This window comes from Heliangelus exortis, chromosome 2, assembly GCF_036169615.1.
Source record: "Heliangelus exortis chromosome 2, bHelExo1.hap1, whole genome shotgun sequence".
Classification (NCBI taxonomy): Eukaryota; Metazoa; Chordata; class Aves; order Apodiformes; family Trochilidae; genus Heliangelus; species Heliangelus exortis.
In genome coordinates this window covers 67984861-68006792 of record NC_092423.1, presented here as the reverse complement: position 1 = coordinate 68006792, position 21932 = coordinate 67984861, and the positions used below count along the sequence as shown (strand labels likewise).

The window sequence follows — 21932 nt, the reverse complement described above, 5'->3', positions numbered from 1 at the left end:
TCTTACATTAGGTTTGGAAATCTGAAGGTAAAAAAGCCCCCTAAGTGAGTGGGCTTTTTACCTCCATGTTAAAGCAATTTCCAGTCCATTTTTCTTGGAAGACTTTTGCTAAAATAAAATGTGGGAATATCAGATAACCCAGGTGGAATTTTGTTCCAACTTAGATCAAGCATGTCGCAGGCTTCTGTAATGTAATTGTCAATATATGTTACCAGAGACAGGCTATAAAAATCTTTCATTACCTTTTTAGAGAAGGCTGTTTGATGTACAAGTTTTTCATTCAGATAAGAAAATTTATGTTGATCTATGGTAATATTTCTGTAGTTATCTTAAGTACAGAAGTATATCACTTACAAAAAGATCCTCTGGTAATACATGAATCATGGTTTGGTTTGAGGTTATTGTTTTCCTTAGTTGGGATAATTTGGAAATAAAGAGCTTATAATATGGCAGGGAAGTTTTTATTTGACCTGCTTATCTAAAACTAACAAATCATTTGGTCTTTCAGCCATCCCAGTTTGAACAGTGCATTATCCATTCCTTGCAATCTCTTAAAACCGTGCTGGACTGCAAACCTGGAGAAGCAAGCGTAAGTTTCGATGCATGCTTTTATTTTCATGCTTTTAATGTAAATTTCTGTTGGGTTTCAGAACAAGAACTTTCAGAGAATGATACAGTGATACAACTTTAGTCTATTTTTTTAAGTGTACACCCATTTTACTGCAGCTAGCTTTTAGAGTTCTTTTTGTTTTCCTTTGTTAGTGGCAATTCTGGGTGGGCAGGGGCAAATTGGACATTTACTAAGTCTTTGGAGCTGGACTTTTGAAAAATGCTGTTAATGTAATTTTCAGATAAGCGGTCATTGTGACTTTTTTGGGTTTGTTTTTTTTTTAGCGGGCTTTATTCCTAGGATTTACTTTCAGATTACTTGTAGAACTTGAATTCAGTGGTGCATGGTAAATCCTTCTTGTTAGGGTGCAAAGATCTTTGAATATCCTGGGAGCTTTTGCTGCAGTTCTACTAGCCAACAAGGACATGTATCTCATGTTCTTGTGTGTCATGTCCTTGCACTTCTCAGACACTTAACTGGGAATTGTATTCTCTCCCCATTTTTAGGGTGGGGAAAAATTGAAATTGATCTGTGGCAAAAACACTATGTCCCAGCACCCATTCCTAGAATTGTGTCAAGTCTCTAGGGATAGGTCACTCAGGCCTTCCTTGAGAAAAAGGCCACATGAAGCTGTTCTGCTGAAATAATATGCTTGCATCTTCAGGTTTTCCAGCAGCAGAAAACACAGGAGGATGTGTGCCAGCTGAGCATTGGGATCATGCAGGTAACTTGAGCATTTTGAAGAATGAAATTGTGAACACAAGTCATCGACAAAAATGTGTGCTTTTTACCTTGCTTGCTTCCCAAAAGGTGTCTTAAAGTTGTTGATTGGTGTTAAGCCTCTGATGCGCTTGAGGATACTGAGAAATGTTTGACTTTAAAAACATCTAGAGCTTACTAGCTGAGCCTGATGATATCAAATTCTCAGAGAGTGAATACATGATATACTGATTTTACTGATTGTGACTGTTCAAGACTGTTCAGGCTGATGACTGAGACACTGAGCTGATATATTCTAATATCAATATACTACATTAAAAGAACCAATATTGATTTTCATCAGCTGAATATCTAGCTTTAATTTTTGTATTGTCAGTCTCCAATATTCTTTGTAACAAAATCTGATTTTTTTTTTCTTTTTAAATGTATTTGAAATTAGGTAGTTATGAGAATCAGCTGAATTAAAAACTCTGGTGTTTTTCTACACATGAACAGTCGTTTATGTGAAATTTAAAATGTGCATTTAAAAGGTGTTACTGTGTTAATGTATGTAAGGCTTAAGACAAAGAAAAGTGGTGATGAATGTTCTGTACCTGTTGGTTGTAGTAAAATTGGTTTGTTTTGTTTTGTTTTGTTCTGGCAGAAAATGTAATTCTTGCTTTATTGTTTCCTAGGTCTTTATAGACTGTTTGGAACAATTGAGCACCAAACCTGATGGTGACATAGATACAGCACAGTAAGTAAAATAAATAGAACCTAGGTACAGTATTCTGAAATTGCAGATGCAAATCTTAAATGTTGGTGGTGTGGTTTTATCCTCTTTCATATTTAATATTTTTTGTAAATACTTTTGTCTCTGGTTAGTGATGCTGTGAAATAAGAGTAGATGCTTTTCATACCAAACTGTTAAGTGACAGCATGTAATAAATATTGTGCCACTTATTTTAGAGACCAAAACAAGACAGAATAACCTGAGTTTCCAAGAATACCAGTCCTTTCTTTGTGAAAAACCAGAGATGTACATCTGTGCCTAATGCCACTTTCTTGTTTTGCTATTTTGATGAGTCTGTTGGCTGTGGCAAACCAGAGAAATTACAGAAAATGAAAATTATTTAAGAAGAAAAGGTTCATATTTAGAATAGTACTTTCTGTCCATAAATCTCCATCAGGTTTTGTGGACATCTTTGAAAAACTGAGCAACATGAGCTGCTTTTATTATCTGGTGTGATGGGGCTTAAAACAAGATACCAGTCTGCTATTTCAACTGTTCATTTGAATCCATCATGTACCAGATATTCAGAATCACTATTTTTACTCACTCTTTAAACAATGTTTCTAGTCTTTCAGTTGATGTTTCATCTCCAGATTTGTTTGGAAGCATTCATGAAGACTCAACTCTTTCTTCAGTAAGTTTGGCTTTTATTTCTAAAAGCTGATATAAAACTTCATAATTCTCAAACTTACAGGAATGCAGTCTTCCTTTTTGTTTGTTTTTTTTTGTTTGTTTGTTTTTGGGGTTTTTTTGTTTTTTTAAAAAAAGAACCAAACAAAACAATCCAGAAACTAAGGTGGCGTCATTGAAATCAGTCAAAATAGCACTGATGTTATAACAATTGATTATTTTAATTTTGATTTATCACGTTGTTTTAAATATGAACTGGTCTGATGATGATTAATTGCTTTTTAAAACCCGAAAGATACAGATACTCAGTAATGTAGTTTTTCCCAAAAAAAAAAAAAAAATTGAGAGTATCGATTATTTGTGGGGCTTGTTTGGATTTAGATTTTGTTTTTTAGAAAATTGGAAAATTGAAAAATTGGAAAAAAAGGTTTTCAATATTCTTGCCACTTGGACCTTGGTAAATTTATTTTTTTCTAGTTCATAGAGTCATGGAATGGTTTGTGTTGGAAGGGACAGTAAAGATCCCTTAGTTCCAGCCCCCCCTGCATGAGCAGGGACACCTCCCACCAGCCCAGGCTGCCCAAAGCCCCATCCAGCCTGACCCTGAGCACTTCCAGGGATGGAGCAGCCACAGCTTCCCTGGGCAACCTGTGCCAGCCTCACCACCCTCAGTGGCTGATGGAAACAATATTGTTAGTCCCTATGAAAACCTAGTCAGGACATCTTACAAGGCTAATATTCCTTAGTACAAGTTTTAAATGTTGTCAGAAACCTAGCTCTGCCTTATTTACAAGTCCAATAATCATCCATGCTGCAATAAAGAATCACAGATTGCCAAGTCAAGCCAAGTTTCTAAATTGTAGAGCATAATCACTAGATCATTGTATCATTTTATTCTTGCAACTCATTGATTTTTATACTAACTGTTGACAAATTAAGTTTCTGTGGCTGTTCTGGCTGTATACCACAGGTATGAATGTTTAAATAAAAAAGAAGAAATAACAATTTTTGATACCATGGAAACTCCACATTGTTTTAGCAATTTTTTTCTGTGAATCACAAAATGCTTTCTCTTGCCTTTCCTGACTGAGTAGTGAGAACAGAGAAAGTGAGTGACCAGAGTAATATTTGTCACTGTATTTTTTAAATGGTTATATTTTTAATAGGCTGTATACCAACTGATTATAGTGTAAGGTAATGGAACACTGCATCTCAACACTATTGATCATACTACTGGAATAAAAAAACTGTCAGGAGTTCTGAGTCTGAAAATCAACAACATTTTTAAAAAGACCTGCAGTATTATGATGATATCATTGCCAAATAATTCTGTTTTCAAAATACTTTCTTCTGTTGATTTTGAACTTCCATCTGAGACAGCAAAATGCTTTCCCCTTGTGGGAAGGAGAGGGGAAGAGGGAAGACCAAATATATTTAAAGAGTTGCACAAAGGTCAGAGAAAGGCAGTTGTGGTGTCTCTCCAGACACCATGTTTTTGACCCTTCTTGTAATTGAAAAAAAAACCACGCAAACAACGCATTGTGTGACAGAGATGAGTTATAACCACCTAAATTGTTTTTTCAAATTGAAATTATATTATGTACTTCTGAACTTTATGGTGCTTTAGAATGGGTGAGTGCATTCATGCAGTAGCTCTTCTGCTTCCCTTGTTGTAGCCAGCTGCATCTGAAAGTGATGACCTTCAGTTTTATTTTTATGATCATCATAGTCTCAGCGTATTTCTTGAAGCAAAGTAAAAGCCAGAAACAGCTTCCTGGAAAGCTGTCCAAACCTAATTTTTGTGAAAAAGTCTTAACTGTGGTTCTGTATTAGTCACAGTTATTCCAGTGAATGCTTCAGATCCCATAAGAAAAAGTACCCGTTCAATCATCATACCCAATATTCACTCAGTTCTTGGTATTTTATTGACAGAAATCTTTGCAAACACCACTTTATTTATCGGCATGTTTATCACACACAGAGAGTCAATAAAATACTATACATTTACGGTATTTGTTGTGCTGATATTTCTTCTTCCTATTATACTCTTTCCTGTCCTGAAACAAATTTTTAGGAGCAGAGGCTTTTAATTGCGCTCAGCAACTGCCGGTACCTGGAACGTCACACCTTCCTAAATGTAGCTGAACATTTTGAGAAACATGGCTTTCAGGGTGTGGAAAAAATCACACAAGTAAGTGAGAGCACTGGAGTGAAGTATCATTGCTTGAAGGAAACTGTTCTTGTCTGATTTACATGCTGTGGAAATTGAGTGCATGGGTTCTTATGGCTGAAAGGACTCTTGGGTGAGCCTTCTACAAACGAGTGGGACTCCAAGCATCAGTTGGACACATCAACAAGGATTTGGTTGTATATGTTCCTGTGAGACTTAAATAGTCTGGTACAGATAATGTGACCTCTTATTCAGGACTTACATGCTCGATAGCAAAGCTTATCAGATTTCTTAGTAAAGCTGTTTAATGTCACTGTTTTCTTAATACAGATAGTAAAAGATCATTATCTCAGAAATATGCTTGATAAAGTGTTTCATCTGACAATGTGTGTTACTGATAGCTGTTGTTCATAAACTAGTCTAGGGGGTTTTGTTGTGTGTTTTTGGTGGGTTGTTTTTTGGTTTGGTGTTTGGTCTTATTTTCAAAGAATGAAAATGTCAAAGTGGGCGGCAGTAGCTGTCTCATTTTCCTGCCTTTTTGTAAAGATTAATCATTTTTTATGAGAAATGTTGTGACTTAATCCTAAGGACTATAAGGCTAGTTTATTTGTAGAAGCATTTGTTGGTTGGAAGTAAAACATTATCTTTCCTGGTACAGAGTACAGTATATCACTTGAACTGATGTCTCTACTATATAGATCCTTGCATCCATCTGCCTGAATGTTTTTGGATTTCTGTGGCTGAAATAACTTTGAACAGCATTTAAATGTGGTTTGTTTAGTACAGTGTACAAAATTACTCTGGCTATATTCATTCTTTGCTGCAAAGACAATACAGTTAGTCTTGTATAAGCAAATAAGACATCTGTAATGTATTCAACACTATGTCTTCTACAGCTGCATCCAAGTATTGCCATTAAAAGTCTGGTAGGTTTATAAATCACAGAATCTGAATGCTAAAGTTGCAGAACCCTTTGGAAGCCCTGACTGGTGCAGCACAGCATATATGGGTGAGACACACCCATTAGTAATGCTAGCTGGAAATATTTGGATAACTGGAGAATCATCTCAAGATGACAGTTTTTGAGCTCTTCATTAATTTTAAGACTGACTAGAAGCCCACAGATGGTATGGGGGTTTGTTTGATTGTTTCAGCTTCTTGTTGTCACCTAAATATCTGTAAGTTTCTTGTTTTATTTAACTATTTATTAGATTAAAAATTTGCAATAAAGAATTTACAGAATTTTTTTAAAATAGGATTCGTTTCTGTCTGAGAAGACTGAAACAAAGCTATACTTTTAAATTAAGTTACCTTTATAAATTGAATTTTAAAGTTAATTTTGTAGTGAATATTGGTAAAAACTATCTGTTGTTGGGTTGCTGTGGTTTTTTTAATTGCTTTTGTTAGAAAGGAAATCATTATTAGCTAATATCCTGAAAATACAGAAATCATAACATTGTAACCAAGAAAATTTTCTTACATTATACATGGGGGTTTTTTTCCATTTTTTTTCTTAGTGTGTAAATACCAAGTTTCATGAAATGGACAAATTTTACGCTCTGCGACATCTTGGCACATATTTATGGTACTCAGCTGCCAGTAATTCTATTTAACCCCTATATAACTCTTAAGTGCTTTTCTGTGGAGACTCTTTAATTTAACTTTTTGTTACAGTTTAGTCAATTAGCAAGTGTGGGGGGAAAATTATGTGTCCCAGTAATATTCATCCTAGGTTATTGATTAAACTTATGATACTTAGGTGAGGCAGAGAGATTGCTATGATAGAGGGTCAAGAAGGCTTTAATACAAAAAATGAAAACTTTAGTTATAGGGAAGTTCACAGCAGAAAGATGATAGTGGGAGAGTTGTATAGTTTTAAGAGCTTCTGCCTCACTTGAGAGTTGGGAAAATAGGTTCTCTGCATTCCACCAGCTGAAAAACAAGATTACCCAGGTTGAACTTGCATGAATTAAAAAACTTGTACTGAATGTGCCTATGATATTGAGCAACTGCAGAAGTGGAAGGTGGGATGACTTAATTTTAAATACTTTGTTAAGGACCACTGAAGAAGTTGTTTCACAGATCCTTTGAATACGTCCCTGTTTGCAGTAACTTCCTGATGGAGATTTTCCTTTATTTTTCCCACTAAAGAGGAAGAGTCTAACAATGGTTATTCCCCCTACTGATAAGAGATGGAATTAAAAAAATGTCTTGAAGCCCATTTTGGGTTTACATTTCTGTGACCCTGTGTAAGGGGAAAAAGAGGGCTTAGTGAGTTTTTTGTAAATTTTGTAGTGTGTTCTTTTCAGGTCCTGAGAGTCAGCAGGCTGTTGGGTAAAAGGGAAACAAGAAAATAGCCTTGATCTTCTCATGGGACCAAATTCCTAGTGCTTCATGATAATATTATCTTTGGGATATAGATTCTCTTTTGACAAATTAAATGAGGTTCATCAGACAGAAAAGCAGGAAAGTCTTTACTGGTTTCTGAGCACCAACCTCACCATCCCAGCTTTTCTGAATGTGGCAGCAACTTTGACTTCAGTAATAGCTCTGTTTTCCTTTGCACAGATGATGGAATTCCTGAAGGCTTATCTCTCTGTCTATTCGTGACTCAAATATTGCAGTTCCCATTTCACTTCAAAATACAGGAATACCAGAGGAGAACCCAGTTTAGAGACATCCCTGTTGTGAATAAGCTTCAACCCTTACTATGCTGCTTGCAGTATAAATCATTTATCTTTCACAGAGAAAGGATTGAAAAGAAGTCTGTATTCTTTTCTTTCTTTTTCTTCTGGATCCCCAGTTTAGTCTAGAGCCTTGCCTTTTAAACCATTCCTTCTGGAAATTATCATTTAGATATAGATACAGGTGATACAGATGTATAGATTAGATATAGATATAGATATAGATATAGATATAGATATAGATATATAGATATAGATATATAGATATAGATAGATATATACACACACATGTGTTATATATATGCACTTTTTTTGCTAATGGTTGAGGAAAATGAGTGATAGTTTAAAAGCTTTACTTTGCAATTTCTTCACCTCATAGTTAAAAACACATTTAAGCAGAAGTAATGTTAAATTTTCAGCATATTTTATTTGCATTTAGCATCCGTTATCATGCTAAAATACTGACTTTCTACTTTAACTTTTTATGATGCTCATCGTCTTCCTGAATTGTTTTAAAAGCTGCAGTTACAAGGGGTGGCCAAGTTTAATTAAAGTCTTGTATAAAATTTAAACTAGTTCAGCATTAATGAGAAAACTGTATATTCCTTTAGCTTTCAGTGTGGCTAAGTTGTGTCAATTACTAAAAACTGCATAGAGATGTAAGAAGAAATCTGGTGATGTTTGTGAGCTGCAGCTTATACCCATCTGTTGTGCAGCAGTGCAGGAATTGAAGTAGAGGGGGAAGTTCACAGATGAAGTTTCAGAAGGCAGAGACTCATTAATAAACCTATGTATTTTTCAAGTATAGAGCAGATAGTAAAAAATTATAATATTGCAACTGGCTGATTTTAGTTATTATACAAAAATCTTAATGTTTCAGGACAGAAATTACTATGGGCATAAAGTATTAAAAAAATTCATTCACTTACTTGGTTTAAGATCAAGACCTCCTGATATGCAGGAGGAAAATCATGCCATTAAATAGCTAGGGACTGGTCTGCTGACTTTGGCATTTCTTGGACCTTTCCCAAAAATGTGTCTTGCTGAACAGAATCAGAAAAAGAAAAAATGTGAACATAATATGAAAGTTTCTAGCTTTTTATACATGTAACTATGAACTGAAACGTGCAAATAATTGCTGCTCCTTACGGAAAATTAAAGAAGAGATAATTTAAGTTATTCTGGATATGTGATTTAATTCTTGCAACTAATGGCTATTCATTATATTTCTTATTTTTCTTTTTTGTTTTTGTTTTTTAGGTTAGTATGGAATCCTTGAAAGAGCTGGATCAAAGACTATTTGAAATGTACATTGAATTCAAAGCAGATCCGATAGTTGGGTCATTAGAACCTGGCATTTATGCAGGATATTTTGATTGGAAAGATTGTCTAGTTCCAGCAGGTAAATATCTGCTTTTTAAACTCTCAAATTATATTAACAGTGATTGATAGGAGCTATAATATACTGTGCAATTAAAAACTTCTTTCTAGTCTGTGTTTTCAACTTTTGACAAGTTCTTATTATAAGTTCTTTCTCACAGACTTAATTCCTAAACAATTTTTCAAATACCCCCAAATTATTATAGGAGCTTTTATTATTGATAATGTCTTTAATACTTGTTTTTTGTCATTATTTTGCTTCATTGCTTATATATAATAGAAAGAATTATAAAAGACATCTTTGTGATTTTCTTATGAAATTCATTGAAATTGTTTGGGATTTTTATCAAAGAATCTAGCCACTTTTGTAATAGATGTAATTACTGTTCTGAAAAGACAAAATTATGAGAAAATACATACTGTAACAGCAATTCAGCAGAGAATGTTAAACCATCAAAGAGGGACAGGTATAAGGTATTTAGAATGATTGAGATGTTAGTCATTACTTAGATGCTTTATGAGCCTTCCTTTTAAGGGAGCATAATGTAAATTAGTCACTTTTCTTCCTCTTTTTTTTTTTTTTTTGTAGTGAATACTGTCCACATCTTAACATCTAGGTCCTTTGAAGATCTAATTTTGCATACTAAAACTCATACATGTGGTATCAGTTTATCACATGATACTTATCCCTTGTTCACTTATCACATGAATGCCTGGTTAATGTCAAGTACAAATTAGTTGCAATGATATAGTACATGGCATTTTGAAGGTATCTTGTATTAATTTTTGGTAAATCAGTGATTGACACAATGATTTGTACTTTCTTCTTGTGATTGCTTCCTGGAGTTGTATATTGCTAGTTTAGGAGAAGTTTTTAGGTGCTTCAAAATTTGATAAAGACATAATTACAAGAACATTTGTAAGCTCTGAATCCAAAGCTGCACTGCTTGATCACGGAGCCTTAAAAATACAAAAATCTCAGGGTTTATTACTTGAAGGAAAATTCTTATCTGTCTTTCATTAATACTTTTGTGCTCAGAATATATGCTCTAATAACATTTATAATGGAAGTAACTGAGATTTTAATCTTGCACATTCCAATTTGCATCAGAATAATACATAACTTCTCATGGTGTTTAAAGTGTGTTATTGTTTGGCAGGTTTGCATTCCCACCAGCTAACAAAGAGAGAGAAATTACCTCAGATTTTATATGCTAACTTGTTGATAGAGGTCTACCTGCTAGACTTGTGTTGTCTTTAGGGTTACTCTTCAGGATTTTTTAATTCAAAGGGAATATGAAATTTCTGCCTTAGTCTGCTTGTTGTCCACTTTATTGTTGGTTTTAAGTACTTCCTCTGCAACTTTTTGGTTAAAAAGTGAAAATTGTGATTAGATACTACTCTTTAGTACTACATATAGTAACATACATAGTGTTGGCCAAGAGTTACCTATTTGAAGCAATAAGAAAGTAATTCGGATTTTATTAATCCTCAGGATAGACCTGCTAAGAAGGAACATAGATTCACTTCTTCCATGCTTCACCTCTTTGATAGTCTATCTTTCTGATGGATAAGTTTTGTCAAATGTACCCTGTTGACTTGGTATTACAGTTTAACTTTGAGGATATGCAGTTTGTCTGCTTATAGCAAGGAAGAAAAGATTAGTAAGTGACTGGGAGAGCCTCCCTCTTGGAGAAATTAGGTGAACCTCATTGTTGAAAAGGACTGGAAATAAAAAAACAAAAAAACACTCTTCGTAGGGCATATATGAATCTGACTTTCTCTGGTACTCAATAAAAACAAATAAAGAAATTACCCAGCAAGCATTTAATAGATTTTTTTTTTTTTCCCTACACCCTAGCATTCACAAACAAAATTCAATTGTACCAGAAGACTGTAGTTGAAAAAATATACCATTATGTTATCTAAAAGATGCTATTAGAACTGTGGTAGATATATTATCTTCTCACTTTTCCTCTCAGAAAAACCCAAAACAAACACACAGCTCTCTATCATGGCTCCTGTCTATGTACAGCATGAAAAGTTTCTTCTTTATCAAAGTAGAAAACATGCAGATGACTGGAACTGGGTCACACTGAGTCAAACACACAGCACATTATAGGATTTTTTGAAGATGGACATACTGATTTTGGAAAAGGAAAAAAGTATTTGTGTAGTAGCAATTATTATCTGTTCTTCAATAATCTTTACTACTGCAATATCTAAAGATTTTGTTTGAGTCATTTGGTTGGTTTAGATCTTGACTTTTGTAGCCTTAATTTTAAAGAAGAAAAAGGTTGATGGTGTTGGCAAGGCAAAACCATTTAGGCCTCAGTTGTGTTTCTAAATGGTACTATCAGTGATGTGCAGTGTTGAATAATAAAGTTACTCATTGTTCCTAAATAGATAAGACTATGCCTGATAGCCAAGTCTTAGATTGGGCTGATGTTTTTTTTAATGTGGTTTTTATGCATTAGCTTTCAAATAGTACTAGTGATAGCAGAAAGGCACATTTTGACAAGAGCATTTCTTCTCTTGAAAAATAGAAGAGGGAAAAGGCATCAATTTACTCATGGTTAAAAGATAAGGTAAAAGGTAATTTTCCTGATGCAATCAAAGCATTCCATCTGGCGACAGAAAATTTGACCAGAGTGGGGGCAGATATCTTTTGGAAAGGACATTTTGGGAAAATGTGAGTACGAAAATAGTTGGGAATTGGTTAGGAATAACATTAAGCATTTTCTGATGATGAATTTTCCATGTTGCTAGTCGAGCCCAAAGCTTCAAGACTGCAACTGGTTTCAAACAATAGTGGTGGTCACACAGTAAGTAGCAAGTGCTTTCTTGATGCTCCCCCTGTTGTTACCCAGAAGAATTAAGAAGCTGGGAGCTTCCAAAAATGCAGAGAACACCTGACATGGAGGGTCAGGAAGATAATGCTTGTGGAGAGATGGAGGTGTTCATGTGGAGGATACCAGTAGTGGTAGAAAGTAAGGTAACTTCAAGGGAGGGAGCCATCTGGAACAAAAAGCTTGTGATGAAGACTGGTATGAGGCAAGGAACAAAGGTGGAACAGAGGGAAAAACCAAGACTGCATGAGCAAAGTAGAAATGCAGAGTAGGGTAGAATGTAAATAGAATTAAGAGATCAATTGATTGAAAGGGATTATACAAATGACTTGAAGTGGAAATAAAAGGGCAGAGAGGTCTTGATACAACCTAGATATATAAGTTTACCAGAAGCTGCAGTGTAATTGAAGAAATCTCCTCTATTCTGCAATTTTGTCCTCCAGGAATGATGGCCTATTAGTGTTACTGATCACTTTCTTTGCACAGCTGGCAGAAATGATGTGTATGTATTGATACATACCTACAGTAACAATACAGGCAATGCCACATACAACATATAGGCAAAACCTCTGAGAAGCACAGCAGGGGCCAAAATGTTTTGTCTTGCGGGTGCCGTCAACATTGTTGCTTGTTTAGAATCAATGCTACAGAAGCCTAGCTCTACAACATCAGCCAAATGAGTCAGATTCATCTAAATCTGCTTTACAGAAGTTGTGTATTCTGTTGTTGAGCCGTATAGACCAAATCCAGTAGGAGAGTTTTCTGATAATTGTTCTACTTTTTTGGTTTCTTTTCAGTGCCAGTAAAAACTATGTACAGAAAAAAATACAGAAAGACAATCAAGTATAATTCAATCTTTAAATAATTTTATTTTTCACATGGATACTCTTGACTTGCTTCATGAAATGGAGGCTGTTTTGGAGCAAAAAATCACTTAAGTGGATCTGTTACAGGCACAAAGTTATCCTTGGCTGCTAGAGGTTTTGAGAAGAGAGTGAGGCATAATCTGGGAGGGAAATAAAAGAGAGACAAGATTCTGTCCCTGCATCTGCTGTGGGGTTTCCTGTGTCACATTAATAACACACTCAAGCATTTTTATCTTTATCATTAAAATGCCTTTTCTGACCCCTGTCAATTTGAACCTGAAGTCTTGTAATGTATGGAACATTCAGAAAAATCTTGCCCAGAAATCTTGACAATCTATTTACCATCGGCAACTTTGCAGTCATCTGTCTGTTAAGTACCAGGGACAATACTTGCTTGAATCATATAGCTCATGGGGAAATAGAATGACAAGAACTGTAATAAATGAACAGTTCTGAAGAAAAAGAAATAGAGTACAATTAAGATTCCTGCCTTTGGAGCAAGCTTTGAAAAAGTACATAATACTAAGATTTTGTACCATATTTTTGTCAGCTTGAAAGTATATGCCTTGCTCCCATAGACATTTGTCTTGTAATTGTCAGATATTTACTTACGTGTGTTTTTTGTTACACTTTTAAATATACAAGGAAGGTCAAATTGCTTGCATGGGGCAAATTTTAATTAAGCATATGTGCTTAAACTTTTATTGTTTAGTTTCAATGCTCTTCAATGTGAAAGCTTTGAATATCAGAAAGCACTTGTGCACAATGTAATTATGTATTTGCCCCTTTATTTTGATATGAGGTGTGAGTGCTGGTGTTAGAGGGCAGTATTATTAAGTTAATTAGATTTCTTGTTAGTAAATAACTTTCATTTAAATTTTTATTTTAATTTCAATGTCGACTTCTGAGTCTTTACAACAAAGACTTTAATTTTAACATACAGCAACAAGGCAAACTAGTTTGGTTCTTTTTTTTCTTGTTTGAAATATTGTTCTAATTTTATCTGTGGTATTAACAGAATTAAGAGATCACAGGAATGATAGGAAACATAATGTTAATCAATTGCCAAATATGTTTATAGAATTATTTTTGTGTGTAGCAGTCAATCTGCTAGCTCAGCATACAACCGTTTTCTGTTTGTGCTCATTCTTCTCTCTTTTAGTAGTAGGTTATGTTTTGTTGTTCTGGGTTTTCTAAATTCTATTTTAAATGCAAAAAAAATCAGGTTTAGCCATCTACTAAAATCAATCTCTGAGATCTCTTCTGGTTTCCAAGGCTATAGTCTTTTGGAGGGCGAAGGAGGTGTTTGTGTTACTCTGAATTTGCATATATGAATTTGAACAGAAAATGTTTGTGTGTATTAAAGTTTGTGCAGTACAAGCAAAAGTCCTTGTAGTTGGTGGGAGTTCAATCTTTAAGATTATTCATGTGAGGTTTTGCATGCAAATGTCAAATTATTTTTAATAATGTGGCAAGTTTCATTGTATTTTATATACATGTACAATAACTACATAAATTTGAGACTATAGTATGTGTGGATTTGTTTACCACACAAAGATTGAGAGTATTTATTTTTCTGAAGAATTCAGACACGGTGATCTCTCTTCATGAATTATTTTTTAAATACTGGCTGCTGTGCAGTCTAGCCGATATTCATTCAAAGTTCACAGCATACAGAGTTGTAGAGGCTGTTCTAGAAGTCTTTTTTAGACAAGTATCTTCTGTGTTTCACTGGGGTTGTCGGATGCTGGATGGAGTTTTTTAGTAGTATTAAAATTTTCACATTGCACTGAAAGTTTCAGGGGATTTCACACTTTCGACTGAAAGTTGATTGTTTGTGGTTTTTTAGATATTCATTCTGTACATAAATTAAATATAGTACAGTTATATCTGATTTTTTTCTTATTTGGCATGTTAAGGGAGCATTGTTTGAAGCATTTCAAATATATCAAATGCCACTCTTAAGGTAAAAGGTAAAGTGCGTCATATCTGACAAATCAGATTTGATATACTTGTCACATCTCTTATCTGTTAGTTGTCTAATTTAAAAATCCCATTAAAAAATTCTAATGGCAATAGCCTGATGAAAAGGTATTCAATAGTTAAAAATGAAATATCAAAAGGTATATTTAATGTGTAGTTACACAGCGACATACTTGTCAACCCTAACTTTTCTTCTCTTGTTTAATTTGGGGCACCAGCACCCTGCTTACATGAAAGATGACAAGTGCATTTACATCTTAAAAACATTTGGATACAGTAGAAATATCTCTCTTTTTTTTTTTTTTTTTTTTCTTTTTTAAGAAACAAGCAATTACTTTTTGACTGAAATTTGCAAAATAAGTTTGGTTTGAAATCTCTCTCTGTAACCCTTTAGATTTCTTCTAACACTTGAAATGGATGGCTTCAGAATTGTCTTACCTAGATATAGATGATACTGAATTCAAACAGATCTCAGACTATTGATGTCCTGTGTTTGGGAACTGTCTTTCTTTCCTGTGCCTGCCAAATCCTGCTATTTAGATACAGGGATATAACATGCCAGTCGGTCTTTGTGTGTGAACAGGAAGAAACCCAGGGGTGCTTTTGCACCTGTGAGAAATAAATGCCATAATAATATTTTTAAGTGTTCTGCATTGGCAAATAGAGTTGCTAAAGGACTGACTTGTCAATTGTTCCGTTTTTGTTATAAAAAGGCCAGTGCTTATCTGTTTGTGACACAGTCACAGATAAATTCCACTAGCTAACTACTTTTATCTAGCTTCTGGAGTAGAAGGAGAGGGTACAGGCTGAAGCCTTCCCTTTCTTGCAGCCTGCCATTGTACTTCATTTCCTTGCAGTATTTCTCAGGTTTCAGTTTAGAGTGCACAGGGGATTCAGCATTGGTGAGAGTGCCAACATTAACTACTGAAATGGGAACTTACCTTTAAGTGCTAGCAACTGCAGCAGCAAAGTCTCCTCTTTTTTTTCTTCTTTTTTTCCCCTGACAATTAAGTATAAAATATAGCTGAGACTCTTTTGTACATCCTAGAATAATTTATCAGCAGCAGCAAGCTCATCTGGGATGTGTGAAGCCCAAAAGAAAAAAGAAAGAAAAAAGAAAGAAAAAAAGAAAGGAAAAAGAAAGGAAAAAGAAAGAGAAGTTATTTGCTGCTTGAAATATAAACATAAACTACACTGTGTGCTTCAAGAGACCTGCATTTGTGTAACTTTGTTTTAACCTCAGATTTTTATTTCCTATAGTTTCAGCCAACAGGTTAACTTTGATTTCTGACTGTTACACAAATTTCAGTAGAAACTGTCCTGATAAGAAAATGCATTTTCCAGTCCCTGCCTGACAGATATGGAGCTGCACTTGCATATACACTTTATTAGATATCTTCTTTTGCTTCCACACGCATCCTGCATGCAAGATTTTCTGCTTTTGATTTTTAACAGAGTTCCTTGTTGCCTGATCTCAGCAGACTCTAGGCTTCACATGTGCAGGCATACAGCAGATGTTCATCTGCAACGTAAATACTTTATTCCTTATGCTTCCTCTTGCTTTACATGTCTACTTTTGCTCACAGGTCTGCTTTATAGCATTTTCTGCTATTAAGCCTACCAGTAGTTGACAAGAATGTTACCCATACCACTCCCAGCTTCTCTTTGTCTTTACCTGTCAGGCCTATCCCTGCAATATGTTTTAGCATTTCTGTCTATGCTTTCCTGAAGAATATTAAGCTCCAGAAATTAAGCTCAAAAAAAAAAAACCAAAAATTATCTTCAGTATTTTTCATTAGAAGTTGGAAAACCTGCATTATTCTCAAACTGCAAAATTCAGTGGTCAGCCAATTTGTGAAAGGTCTATTTAAGGTAGCGTGTATTTAAAAAAGGGAAATAATATGGAAAAAAAATTTAATACCTAAGGCCGGCTTTATTTATAGTGCATGAGGGATGGGAAAAGTGTGAGCACAAAAGCCTTGTGACTCCACAAAGTCTTGGTGTGATTCCTTGGCCAAACTGCATAGCTTGAGAGTTGTGTCAGTTCAGGTACCCTTTCTAAGTGATGATATTAGAAGTCACTGTAACACCTCAGTGACATGATGGTGATCACGGACTAGTCCAGAGGATTTTTATCAGCTATGTCTGACACCTCAGAACTCTCTTTTGTTGTGTAGCCATTTGTAGGAAGATGTACCTTGCTTGCATCCAGTTTGGCATTTCAAAGGCCAGTTTGAGCTTTACCTGGGAAGCTTCTCATCACTTCGACATTTTCTAGTCCATGCAGTGTTAGTACACAGTCACTTTCTGGGTGTATGTGTGTTAATATTATCAACCTTTTTTTGTTCGTTTGTTACAACGAAACCTGAAGACTTTTTAGACCCTCAAGCAGTACTCTCTTTGAGAAACACGCTGCTTTCATATTATTTAGTATATTTCTGATCAGATAGCATCTGATCTCTTGGTTGTTCAAGTCATAAAATTACTTGGGGATTTGAATCAATGATAATGCATAGGGGAGAAAGGATGAGCATCATTGTTTCCTCTTGCAGCACCCCTTATTATATACATGAATGAGGGGATATCCGCAGAAGTTTTGTACTATCTCAACCCCTCCAATAAGATCATATAATCAGCAGAGCAATACTCCATGGTCTAACTTGTTGGCATGGTGATACCAACAAGTTTGTTGTTTATGTTTACTTCACATTTGGTAGTGACAAATGCTATCTCAGGTTTGCAGGTTGAATGAGTGTGTAGTGGTGGAAGGGTGGGAGAGGAAGAACTCTGTTATTTCAGATGGGTTTGGGAAACAGAACTGAAGACCAGGGAAGTGAGTGAGGTACAATAAAGTCATAGTATGAAAAGCCAAAAGTCACTAGTTACTATTGCTATTATTTGTTCTTGTTTGTTTATAAGCCAAAAAAAAAAAAAAAAAAATTAAAACCTTGATTTTGAAAGAGGTGTTTGAGTGGGCTCAGTGTTAGACTGTTTCCTCAGTCATTACCCTTTAGAAAATACATCTTTATTATCTTGGTAAGTCTCAGGGTTGTTTCTGCAGCAATCATTAACAAACTGAGATGTAATGAAACAAGTGGAGAAAGTCACATGAAAAGTAAAATTACCTGTAGTTCCAAACTGTGGTGTTGGGTCTGTCCCAGACTTACTTAGGCGTTTTAACTTAGTCTTGTTCTCTTCATACAAAAATTTGTTTCCAGAGATGTGCTCACTGTAGATATTTTGCTATTTCTCAAATAATATTTAGTGTTGGCTGCTAAAAGACTTTGAGACTGCTTTCTTCTTGTACCCAGAACTGTGTGCAAGTCTTAGTCTTCTGCATTGATGGAGCTAATTTTTTTACTATACAGCATTTATCTGCTGAGAGATTAAAAGCAAGGTCAGGTTTATCTTTTTTTAATTCCATGTTTAAATGTATTTTTCTCACTTGGAACAGTTGTGTTTTTCATCTTATATTGGTTAATGCATACAACTACATTTCCCTTTTTGATGTTGACAGTGCTCTAGACAGACAAGATCTCATAGAAGACATCCATAGTAAAAAGGTTGGGTTTGAGGCAAACTGATATGCTGTAGAAACTGTGGAACTTTAAACAGGGGAAGAGTTTATTAGGTCAAAATGAGTTCATAGTCAGTTTCAGAAGACTATACATGGGGAGTACTGTGGGTCAAGAATTGTTTACAGATCATGATTAATTTGGGGGAAACTGTGGTGTGTAGTTGTTACCTACTAATAGGTGACTGTGGCTCTCGTTTAAAGCTAATGGTCCATCTGTAGTAGAGGTTTGCCTCTTGCTGTTTGTAACTAAGTCCTGTAGCTCAGACTATAAAGGATTGGACTTCTGTGTGTGATATTTAAGTAGGAATCCCCAAGTTGAAATTTTGCTATTGGTTGTCCTGATTTGAGCTTGGTCTGTTTCGGCCTAAGTAAACTCATCTGTATCAAAATTCCCAGGCTGGCTCTGTGATGGGAGCTGCCTATACGGATCCTATAATTCACACTGTTTGTCTTAGACAATGATTTTGTCTTGGTAGCTTTTAGCATGTAGGTGCTGGTTAGAAACAATGTATAACAGTGTGTGTTCTTAATATCTTGTGGTAGGGGTTCTTAAAAAGCTACCCAAATTATAGCATTTCAGTGCCTCATGTACCCACCTGTGCAGGTACAGAGAAATATCTTAAAATACCTCCCCGCTCAGCAGGGGAGGTCCAAAAGTCCTGATGCCATTAGTAAACCCACTGGTCAGTTCACATTCTTGGTTATGGTTTGAAACATAGCATAAGGAATTTATGGTCAAGAATAAAACAATACTGAATTCAAGATGAAAGAGGAGTGATAAAAGTTAGTATTTTATAATCCCAGAATGTGTGCAGTAGTTCAGGATGCTGCAGTTGTTATCATTTTAAAAAAAAAGAAAATTATGATGAAAATACAGTCTCCAAGATGTACATTGCCCCTGGACAGCTAGACTAACAGTGTGGGGAAATGTTTGTCTGCTCCCTGATTCAGTAAAGCTTTCTGCTTAGGGGGGTGTGCGTGATTTAAGTTGAAAAATGTAGTGTAACCAAAAGCCTCAGCTTTCTATACAAAATATCTACACAAAATTCAGCCTGGAGCATATTCTCTCTATAGCCAAGCTATCAAGCCCTTGAACTCTTACTTTCTAAGTGGGAAAATATGATAGACTTCTAACAGTACAGCGGATCCTTTGTAATAAAAAGCATTTCATTAGCTTAAAATTTCTTTACACAAGGAATAGCAATTTAAATTTAATGAAACACTTAAACTTTATTGATGTGTGGGTGAAATTACAGTGTTGGACTGTTCAAGGGTTGAAGTAATTCAAAATTATTAAAAGCCTTTACTTTGAACTGTGAAAAATCTTAAGCTTTCCAGTTATTGTGGGTCACTCCTGAGTCCAGATAGATTCCAAATGTTAATTTTAGACTTGAACAATTTTTAAAGTTCTATTGTTCAGGTCATGCAAAGACATTCTTCATTTCAAATCCATGCCCTTTTTCAAATAGCTGTAGAAGGTTCATTGAAACCTTGGAAGTGGAAAAACTATGAAATAATAACACTGGAAGCCAGTGCAAGTTTTCACCTTTACTCTAATAAATGGGATAAATGTGCAGTCTCACTGCATATTCTGTGTGCCTCACAGATTTTTTTCTCTTTTTTCCTTTTTTGCTAGCAGAGCAGGGAGCAATAAGGTGGTTTGTTTTGATCCAGTTGTTAGGTGTTTTGTTGCGTTTTTGTTTTGGTTTTTTATTGAAGTAACATCTCTAAAAGCTGCTGTGGTCTGGTTCCAACTCGCTCCTTATTTAAATAGGCAGATAAATAAAATTCCACATGGAATTCAGTTAATGGCATTTCTTGCCATAAATTTAAGGTATAGTCTTGTAAGGTGTTTTTACTGATTTGATGATTTACATGCATTTGACTGCAGTATGTGATGCAGTTTTAAATATATAAATTGGTGGAAGTAAGGCCTGGCTGAAGGTCGAATTGGTGACTGCCTCTTCAAGGTCATCACAAGTTACCACCTATGTGGAAAAAGACCCTGGATTTTACCACAGATCTCAGATATGAGAATTTGGTGAAATAAAGCAGAGCATGACCTTCTACTTCGTCTTCCAAATAATCTACCACATCTGTAACCAAGATCGTCGTGACTCAGTACTTCCACTGTGCCTACAAAATACTATTAGCTCCCTATTAGTGTTTGCTTGTAAGCTAATACCCTGGTTGTGATTCAGTTGACAATTTGCTGAATGTAGTTACTAAGGACAAATAAAAATTCTGTGTATCCACAAATGGTACACAAAGCAATTTGGAAGAGAGTATGTGCAAATATTAACAGCCAGTCCTGTTTCTTTCAATGTGGTAACTGCTTGCATTTTTCAAGTTAGGAACATTCACAGACCTTTGCAGAATCGGTTTCCAAAAGAATTGGATTTTTTATTAAAACTATATTTGTGCTGCTTACTTGTTACATTTGTACTTCAGATATAATACAATGGAAGTAACAGCTGTAAAAAAAATAATAAATGGTAATAAGAAAAATACATAAGACAAAAAAACTGTATCTTATTGCTGCTAGTAATCTTTTTGCTCAAAACACCACAGTTGAAGTTTTTTTACTTAACAAAAAATCTCTTTTAAAAAGTCCATACTTCCTTTTGTCGTGTTTGCCTTTTACTTACCAAAGTATATCTGTCTTAAGTCACTGTAAGAAATGCAATACGTTTCACTGGTGATTACATTTTTGTTCTGTATCTTGAAGGTTAGACAGATGCAGGACATAACTGGACATTTAAATTATTAGTGTCTGAGTTGTTCCAAATACTTTCTTTTGAAATTGGTCTTTTTTGGATCGGTTAGCTTCAGTTTTTTCACTTCTTATAATAATAATATTTGAGTGACAACCACAGTAAATTCATAAACATAGTATATCTCTAAGCCCATTCTTCATTTATGAAATTGCTGTCATTTTGCATATGACAGGCTATTATTACAGTACCAGTGACTTCAAGAATCATAAGAAAAACACAGTTTCCTGAGTGAGTCTGTATTTTGAAAGGTTTTAATAATTTCAGGTTTTATAAAATCATGAAAGGACACCTTCAGGGTGCCTTAAAATGATGTGTTTGAAAGAAATAAATGAATATTCTTGCAGACTGTGCTTGGTTTATGCTAATGAAAGGAAATATTGCTTGAAGCTTCTGGATTCAACCTTTCTCAGTTTTGATAGAGATGTTGATTTTTAGTATGCTTTACAATTAAAGAACTGACTTCCTTCTCCCATTGAATTGGCCATTCTCTATCTTTATGCTGCACATAGCTACCCTCTTTCATCTGTGAAACTCTTATTTTTAAATTGATGCTTCTTGCCATAATATGAATCCCCCTGTATCAGAATATCTGGGGACAGTGTGGAGGGCTTGGTCTGTGCTGCTGACTGTGACCCTCAGTGACAGCACTGGAAGTGTGGCTGGGCCTCTGCACCTGTAAAGAGAGAGATGTGTCAGAGATTGGCAAGGCCCCCCCAAACATAGTGAGTTATCACACTCAGGCTTTTGGAAGCCTATGTCAAAACTGTGAAATGAAGAGATACAATTGGTTTCTTTTTTTTCCTAAGTGGCTCACTTGTGAAGAATCTGGAAGATGCTTTTGGTAAGTAACAGAGTACAGTACTGGAAGCAATACAAGAACCAGGCTTCAGAAGAACGTAGGTACTAGTTTTACA

At 35.1% G+C, this 21932-nt stretch overlaps 1 protein-coding gene across 6 annotated transcripts in view; it reads left to right on the top strand.

The window, feature by feature from the left end:
- EXOC2 (exocyst complex component 2) overlaps positions 1-21932 on the top strand; it is a 118141-nt gene that overhangs the window by 72700 nt on the left and 23509 nt on the right. For all 6 annotated transcript variants that reach the window (XM_071736556.1, XM_071736560.1, XM_071736557.1 and 3 more), the window contains 6 exons: positions 509-589; positions 1275-1334; positions 2005-2066; positions 2670-2736; positions 4807-4923; positions 8847-8988. In XM_071736556.1, coding sequence (XP_071592657.1) covers positions 509-589; positions 1275-1334; positions 2005-2066; positions 2670-2736; positions 4807-4923; positions 8847-8988 — 529 coding nt within the window. The remainder of the gene's footprint in view (positions 1-508; positions 590-1274; positions 1335-2004; positions 2067-2669; positions 2737-4806; positions 4924-8846; positions 8989-21932) is intronic.